At 46.3% G+C, this 9,286-nt stretch overlaps 1 protein-coding gene across 1 annotated transcript; it reads left to right on the top strand.

The window, feature by feature from the left end:
* Positions 1-322: 322 nt before the first annotated feature.
* On the top strand, positions 323-9,000 carry LOC127593371 (protein shisa-2). Its single transcript, XM_052054783.1, has 3 exons — positions 323-456; positions 644-998; positions 7,812-9,000. Exons 2-3 carry the CDS (start codon positions 701-703, stop codon positions 8,378-8,380), a joined length of 867 nt encoding a protein of 288 aa, XP_051910743.1. The 5' UTR covers positions 323-456; positions 644-700; the 3' UTR covers positions 8,381-9,000.
* Positions 9,001-9,286: the final 286 nt, after the last annotated feature.

Below are 9,286 nucleotides of genomic sequence, written 5' to 3'. Positions count from 1 at the left end.
CTTCATAGAAAAATGAGACAATTATCAATGAGCCGAAGTGTACTGAGCACATTCGTACGCTGGATGGCAGTGTTACCATTCACGTGAGAAACTTCCCTGACGTGAGCCACCACATTTACTTCGAAAAAGTTACACAAGTCCCGAATGCAGACAGTGCTGTTATATGAATAATTATTTCCACAAATCAATACATTCACAAAACAACGATAGTCACTTGGATACAAACAGTTAATCGTATCTGCCTGGTGCTATTTCACCTGGCCGGCTGTCATTCCAGACTTTCCCCACGCCCCACTTGTGACGCAAAGTAGGATGTGCCGCGCGCATCTTCTTGGATTGACCCAACAGGTCCTGGACTTCCCTTGTGCTGTTTTCGTCGGGGCGTCCCAGCAACATGCGAAGCGCACCACTCACGTTTGCAACAGCCGCTCAAAGGACCCCACGGACACTCGCAGAGTACATTGGAAACTCTTCTGTTTGCCCAGGCTGGATTTAACACAGAAAAACTCGCACTTGGAGACTAAACTTGATCCCGGGAGGATAATCGCGTGGAGTGATTTTTGGAGACGCAACTAAGCGCGGGAATTCACAAATAAATGCCAGCGCCTAAGTTGTGCATCACTCCTTGTCTTAATTCCCACAGTTCCCCTCATCGTTCCGGTGAATCCTAGCGGCGGGGCTTTCTTTCCGTCGCCCGAGGATGTGGGCCGCAGGACTCCCGGTCGCCGTGGTCGTGACCCTTCTCCTGGTCACCATCGACGTGCAGGCCAACGGGGAGTACTGCCACGGGTGGCACGACGCACAGGGAGCGTGGAAGGAAGGCTTCCAGTGCCCGGAGAAGATAGACGGCGTGGACGCCATCATTTGCTGCGGGAAGTGTGAGCTGCGTTACTGCTGCTCCAGCACTGACGCGAGGCTGGACCAGGGCAGCTGCGACAACGACAGGAGGGCCCTGGAACCCGGGGCCGAGGGCAAGGAGACCAAGGACTCAGGTGCAGGTAAAAGCGTGCGTGCGCACACTAGTCATAAATCCGTGGAGGACTTCTCTGAAAATGGTGCTGGGTATGAGTTAGAAAAGTCATGAACAAAATGTAATCAATTACACATTAGTTGGTAGCATTAGAGCAGCTTTCGTTCAGGGGTGCACCCTTGAAATCCCGACATAAAGCTTTCAAAAATGTAAAAACTATGTTTTTGGGATACCTAAAGGCCATTTTTCTTCAAACGTTTTCAATCACGCACCCCCTGGCAACATCCTGACAAAGTTGGTGTCTCCCTCTACCTTGCACACACAATGAGAAGTTGAAATGTAGACTTTATAAAAAAAGAATTTCAGCCACGCACCCACTTCAGCATCTTAACAGAGTTGAGGCGCCACATCGGTCATGCAAAAAAAAGGAGAAAAAAAAAGGAAACAGCTTTTTGGAAGAAAGTATAAACTTTTCAAAACTATTTAAACAGAAGTCAACACCTAACATGTCTTTAGAATGATACGTTCAATGCAGCCCTACGAGTCTAAACGTGGCATTCTAATGAATATTTAGTTTATGTGGGGCGGCCATTTTGCCAATTGTTGATGACTGAAAATGACATCACAGTTGCTCAGGTCTCAGTTCACAAACAATCATGGCTCAGCTTCAGAAAACAGGTGAGCCGAAGTTGACGCACCCCATCTCCCAGACACTCACCCTAAACACCGAAACCTAAAAAAAAAATGTACAGACAAAGCTTTTTGGCAGTCTTTTGGAAAGTTATTAAGCCGCGAAACCCCTCCAACATGCCTGAAAAAAATTGGCGCACCCGCTCTACTCTTCACACATCATGAAAAATTTTAAACAAAAAAAAAAAGCTTGTTTTGGGGTACTTTAAGACCAGTCTTTCCCAAACTACTTTTAAATCCTGACAGAGGGTGAGAGGTAGTGTGCCAACTACCTCTCACCCTTAAAAATAGTTAAAATGCAGTCTTTTTGGGGGTATTTTTCTGGCGCAAAAAAAAATTCACCCATGCAGCCATTCAACATCCTGACAAAGCTGTCGATCTTGCACACATTGAAAAAGTCTGAAAAGCTCATCAACAGTCAGGCTGTGCAGGCAGGCGGTCTTTAGACAGAAATCCAAAGCACAAAGAGGAATTCTACAGGCCGACCACGTCAAAAAAATGCGTGGATGATTTTGGAAAGCTGCGTGGATGTGTTGTATTTAAATACATCTGAAGTGAGATTATTCTGATTAACTCTCCTGACGTTTTAAGATTGGATTTTGTGCAATTACACGGCTCCAAGTTTCCTCCCATGACGAACGCCCCCTTGTTGAGAAGAGGATCAACTGCCGGCAGGTTGGCAGCAACAGCTGCACAACAGACAGCAGAGAGAGAGAAAAAAAAAAACGCTATATGGGGCTCCCAAATGGTCCTAAAGTGCACTTTTAAAAATAGAATAGCATTTCTCAGACACTGCCGGAATCAAGTCGGGACTTGAAGTGGATCGTGGACGGTTGCTGAGACGAGAAAGTGCTGACAGCTCCGCCCGTTAAAACATATGCACCTTCTCAAATCGCCTTTCATTTTGGTATCCTCCCAACTTTTAAAGCCACCGTGTGCGTTCCAGGGATTTCACTGTACTCGGCCACCTAGGGATTGAGCATTCTGTAAGGTTGAGTGAATACACGTTAAAATGAAATAGTTGTTTTGACTACGATGACGTCAATGAACTGTAAAAAGAAAAAACAACTATTAAAATAGTGATAAATAAGGTAATGAAAACAAAAAAGTGAGTCAATATCCCCATTTCACCAAAACTTATTTTCTATTAAAAATATTGTATGAAGCAGATGTTATGTTGTTTGAAACACAAAATCTGTGAGCTCGCTGACAGGGTGGCTGATGTCAGGATGGACATTTTAGGCTCATGTTAGCAAGTGAGCAAGAGTGAGCACATTGTGGACTTTAGCTTGGCAAGTTAGCAAGCTAACTGTCCTGTGGTCATATCTACAATTCGAATTTCTGAAAGATTCTATATCAGTTGATGTTTCGTGATGACAGGGTGGACATTTTGGGCTAATGTTAGCAATGAGTGAGCACATTGTGGACTTTAGCTTGGCAAGTTAGCAACCTAACTGTCCTGTGGTCTTATCTACAATTCAAATTTCTGAAAGATTCTATATCAGTTGATGTTTCGTGATGACAGGGTGGACATTTTGGGCTAATGTTAGCAATGAGTGAGCACATTGTGGACTTTAGCTGGGCAAGTTAGCAAGCTAACTGTCCTGTGGTCATATCTATAATTCGAATTTCTGAAAGGTTCTATATCGGTTGTTGTTTCGTGATAACAGGGTGGACATTTGTATGAAGTAGATATTATGCTGTGAGAAATAAATATTGGTTACGCTTTTGCCCCTTTTTCAATAAATTACCCGCTAGCAGGCAATGTACATATTAAGGGCGAAATATGCTAGCTTGCTGACAGGATGGGCAATGACCTTCACCAAAAACTTAAAAACGTAAAAATTCTACTAATCCGGACCGCTCTTTCTCGTTTTATTTTGCGCAGCCCGACAATGGAGGTCCATTTAAAACAAATATCTGACCATAATTTGTGATGACTGCAGGAACTGCTGTGTACATTTCACCCTGCTGGCCCCCGGCCAACCTTACATTTTTGACCCCCCGCCCCCTCCGCCTTGTACAAGGCTCAGTTGCATTTTATCCATTTTCCGACGCTTTACAGGCTATTAATCACTCAAGGCAAAGAATACACACAGCGGCTTTGATGGCGAACAGGCAGGACGTTATTAATGTGCTCTGCCATGAGGAAACATGTGGCGTTCAGGCAACGGGAGAATGCCCAGAGGGCACGGGTCCGAGCCGCCTGTGTTCCCAAAAATGGAGCGGCGACAGGTGTGTGACGGGCGGGGGGGCCGTGAAAAAACACATTTGCTAAACATTTGTATATTTCACTCATACATATTTGAAGACTTAGTGCGCATTTTATCGGACGACGTTTATCAGCTGTGACTTCAGTTTTAACCTTTTAAAGTGGTGGAAAAATCTTCTTGGCTCGGGCATCTGTTGCTGGTTAGTTGAGATTTACAGATCAAGAGGCCTACGTTTATGTGCACAGACGAATAGGTAATCAGGCGAGGGGATACTCGCATGCGAATGCATCTTCATTATTCGAAGGAGTTTGTATTCATGCCGAACAATTCATCAAATTCAAATCGACGTTGCAATGTCGTAGAATGAAAAGAAAGAGTAAGCCGAACCTGTAAAAGCCCAACATTTACGTTTAATATGCCTGATGTTGTTTATTTTCATCAGGATTCATTTATCGTTGGGCAAAAAATGGATAGGAAGAGGACGAATGGAAAAATAATCGCATAATCATTCGCAATTGCAATATTGACCCCCCCTCCCAAAAAAGTTGCAATTAATTATTTTTCAAAGTCGTTCAGTCCTGGTTTGTATCAAAGATGTTATTAAATGTATTTGGTCATTCTTGTGACTTCAGGTTGTTCAATGCTTCTATTGTAATGAATGCATGCTATTTAGTAGTAGTAGTATTTAGTAGTGTGTGTGTTTACATATGTACGTTAAATCGTCGCTTCCACTTCTAAATTTTAAAAGCCTCCATCATCTTTTCTCTCGTCTGTCATCTCAACCACAAGCTGCTTGTAATGATCGCATTTCCAAGAGAACAGCATAAACCGTTCTGCATGCTGGAGCAGCGTGACCGTTATAAAGCTTCTCAAACAGTCCGGGATAGAAAAACCTCTATCTGGGCAGGATTTACAATGCCAATGTCAAATTTGATGATACCTGAAGCAACTTTGATAGGACACCATGTTCATAAAAAACTCAGCGAATGGACTTGAGGTTGAAACCATGAAAACAAATACAAAACCCTGATAAAGCATACAATTGGTCATACAGGGCGCTTGATGCCCATATAAGTACAGGAAAAGAGGTCAGTGACCCCACCTCCACCCATGCCCCCCACCACCCACCCACCCATGCCCAAGGGACATTACCCATATATGTGTAGCCATAACAGACTTATAGAAAGAGTTCCTGTGAGAAGCTGTTTATTGGGAGTGAGGTGTCGGGTGAGCTATGTTCGAAGTTGACACCTCAATTTTGGCTTTGGTGTCAACTGCCCTCCTTCTCCTCTTCTTCATTAAGCATGCCCTCCTACTTTTTTTTAAAGTCAGAAGCCTCACATGCTGTAATCTGTGCTAAGACCCCTCTGCTTTTGATGGGCATTGAGAGTAAAAAAAAAAAGGAGCCTGCAGACAAAAGGAAACCGGAGCTAGTCGCCTCACTCTCCACGTTACGCTCCGTAACACTCCCTGAGAATGGAAAATAACTTGACGACCTACAGGAGGGGTGGGGGGGTGGATGGGTGAGTGATAAAACGCAAGAAAATCGCTCGTGACGTGATGTGAGACATTATTGTTTTGATCACCGGAGCATACAGCGTGAAAAGTGAAGCCATCATTGTAAGGTGAAGTTTTCACTTTCTCGGGACGTGCTACTTTGAAGCGAGGTAATAAATCGATTTTCAAATTCAATTAATCGTTCAAATGAACCATGATAAAATAACACATTGCGAACCATTCTTGGACATCATTTTTCCAAACAGAGAAATTGTCAAAAAATAGGGAGGTCTAAAGCATTCGGACAACAACAGGCCTACAATTTAAAAATATAAAATATTTAAAAATATCAGATGAAAAATATAAGAAAAATTTTTTTTAAGTATAAAGTGAAATTTGACAACCTGGGGGGGGGGAAAAATGAACAATTACTGCATGAAAAATACCAAAATAGTCCACGAAAAGAACAACAATTAAGAATGAAGAAAACCCTACAAACAAACGAGACCCAAAAAAATACCCAGGATAAACAGCCTTTTTGATACCCACGAAAAATATTTTACCGACAGACGTCGGGGGAGCCGCCCCGTTGACACCCCCCGGCCTGCACGCCTCTGCTTTCCCTCATGTCTTCTTCTTTTACTTCTTCTGTGGTTCGTGTCATCTCCTTTCCTTTGTGTTTGAAAAGCCTAAAGACGCTCATTCAATAGGATTGAAACAACAACAAAAAAATTCAATTTTCAAGCACAATGTACCGGACATTCGTAAAGGCCTCGTTAAGGTGGCTCGCTTGCCGTTCACTTGCTCTGTTGGATATCAAAGTCAGCCAAACAAGACGGGCGCGCTTCTTTGATTTTCATTAAATCATTGGACGCTGAATGCCTTCTTTTCTTGAAGCACAAGCCAAGCGCTGCAAAGTCCGGCCAGGAATAACTGGCTCAAGAATGTAACCCCCCACTCCACCACCCCCTTCCTCGAACACACACACACACACACAGACTTGGCTTACGCTCAATGGCCACTTCATTAGGTACACATTGGAGTATCCAAAAGGTTTGTTTTGACTGTATTTTTGTTTTTAAAAGTATGTAAGACCGCTTTGGTATTTTGTAAGGCTGTGTTGAGGTAAGATGGCGGTGTGCCAACTGTCCTCCCCCTCCTCCAAAAAAGTTTGCGAAAGGCTGATTGAAAAGGTTTTCATTCGCCGTGTTGTTTCTTCTGGGTGTTTATAGCGCAAAGGGTGTGTCCAAATCTTAAGAGAGGGCGAAAAGAATTTGGGAACGACTCCCTTTAAAAATACCCCAAATGCTTTGCTCCACCTTTTTTTTTGTTGCTGTTGGGTAGAAGAGCTGTGCACCAACTATTGAAAATTTGGATAGGGCATTTTGCTTCAAAGGTTTGGGGCGGGCTGCGCTGTTGTGGGAGTGGTCAAGAGACGACTTTAGTCATGGCCAATCAAAGGAGATCTTTTTATTCTCTTGTGTGGTGTGCGAAGCAATAGATAATCCAATAAATACAAAAAGAATGTATGAGCATCTTCTGAATGCATTTTGCAAATCATTACATTTGGGACACACTTTAGGCATTAAAAGTGTGACAAAAAAATATTACTTCAGAACATGACTCATATTACGTTTTGATTGATACCAACTGCCAAGAATTCATTCATTCATTCATCCATTCATCTTCCTAACCGCTTGATCCTCACTAGGGTCGCGGGGGTTGCTGGAGCCTATCCCAGCTGTCTCCGGGCAGTAGGCGGGGGACACCCTGAATCGGTTGCCAGCCAATCGCAGGGCACACAGAGACGAACAACCATCCACGCTCACACTCACACCTAGGGACAATTTAGAGTGTCCAATCAGCCTGCCATGCATATTTTTGGAATGTGGGAGGAAACCGGAGCACCCGGAGAAAACCCACGCAGGCCCGGGGAGAACATGCAAACTCCACACAGGGAGGCCGGAGCTGGAATCGAACCCGGTACCTCTGCACTGTGAAGCCGACGTGCTAACCACTGGACTACCGGGCCGCCGCCAAGAATTCAAATCTGAGTAAAATGAATTAGCTTCCTAAATGAAATTCAGTGGGGTCTGTCTTTCCTGTTATTGCCCAAATAATGTGAAAATGACCCATATTTATCGACACACCATGACAAACTACCCAACATCATGTTATTCGCACACGGAAAGGACTAGAGGGGACACGGCGGGGCGCTGAGGATTAGGACGAGATCAAAACAAAGTCGAGAAGTGCTAATGAGAGTCTCAAGCTCCCTGGGCAGCAAATCTCGCCGCACTTTTCACTCCAAACGAGGCAAGCTTTTTTGTGTCCCTGTCTCAGCCAATCAGCACTCACCCATCAGGACAGGCAGGACGTGGCGTTTGGACTTCAAATGTCTTTTGCGGTGTGGTTCTTAACGTTGTCGCCTCCCTCCACAGTTCCCATCTATGTTCCCTTCCTCATCGTGGGTTCCGTGTTCGTGGCCTTCATCCTGGTCGGCTCGGTGGTGGCCATGTGCTGCTGTCGCTGCCTGCGCCCAAAGCAGGAGCTTTCGTCGGCGACGGGCGGCGGCACGGGGGGTCTCCAGGGCCGCCTCCTGGAAACCATCCCCATGATGTCCAGCGCCGGCACCTCCAGGGGTTCGTCGTCGCGTCAATCCAGCACCGCCACGTCGTCCAGCTCCTCCGCCCCATCCGCCAACACCCGCCCGGGGCCCCTGCCGCCCGGGCCCCTGGTGAGGGCGCAGGCCTCCTGCTGCCTGCCGCCCGACGCCAGCGTCTTCGTCAACATGCCCACCAACTTCTCTGTTCTCAACTGCCAGCAGGCCACGCAGATCATGCCCCACCAGGGACAGTTCCTGCATCCGCAGTACATCGGCTACGCCCATCCGGTGTCCCCCACATTTCTGGACCCCAACCAAGGCGGGTATAGACCCCTCCAGTCCCCTTGCCCTCCCGCTCAAGCTGGAGGCTCCAGTGAGCAGAAATACCCTCCGGTGACTGTGTGACGACTTGTCTCGCTCTACCTGAGAGGGCTCTGGTGCGCCCCCCGGCCCGTTCGTAAGCCTCCTGATGTTTGGTGTCGTGAATGAGCCGAGCTCAGCTGACAAACGTGGGTTCCGAAATACTTGCAAGAATGAAAGATACGTGTGTTTGTAGCGGCGATGACTGGGTTGATTTTTTTGCTGCGCGTTTGTAAGGTGCGATGGCAAACACACACGGTCTTCCCTCCAGACTATTTAAACGCTAATGAAGTAAGCGCGGCGCACGGACCGTGACGCTCCGGATTGTTTCTCCCGTCGCCACCCTGGCGTGAGAAAACGGCGACGTCAACCAAAGGATGGCTAGGCGGCGCTTTGAAGACGATACCCCCCTCCCACCCCCGCAATCCTCCTTTTCCCGCCTCGCTCCGCCCCCCCCCCCCCTCCCATGAGGTGTGTTACTCGATTTAACACTCGCACAGTTCAGTGCATCTGGCGAGAAAACAAGCAGTCGCCCGTTGCCTTCCAAATGCAGGAATGTGCAGTTGGTCTGCACAATCGGCAGCAATATAGCTTGGGTCGTCGGCGGTGCACTGCTACCATTTTTTAAGACCATGGAATGAAATAAAAGAAACAAGTCATTTTCAGGAAGCTTCTGGCATCTTGTTTGGTAACTTTCACAATCAAAATACATGGAAAAAAACAAAACAAAAAAAAGTCTGTTGGATACTTTTAGAGCTGTCATTATTATTTGCAGTCGCTGACGGTGCAGTGCTACGCTCGCCTGACCTGCGGGCGGCCATGGTGGGATCGGTTCCCGCTCAGTGACGATGTGAAATGTGGGTGTGAATGGTCGTTTGTCTCGATATGTGCCCTGCGACTGACTGGCGACCAGTTCAGGGTCCGCCTTCCGCCCAAAATGAGCTGGGTTAG

Source organism: Hippocampus zosterae, chromosome 20 (genome assembly GCF_025434085.1).
Source record: "Hippocampus zosterae strain Florida chromosome 20, ASM2543408v3, whole genome shotgun sequence".
NCBI classification, from domain to species: domain Eukaryota; kingdom Metazoa; phylum Chordata; class Actinopteri; order Syngnathiformes; family Syngnathidae; genus Hippocampus; species Hippocampus zosterae.
The sequence above is the reverse complement of the archived record's forward strand: the minus strand, read 5'-3'. Positions and strand labels throughout refer to the sequence as shown.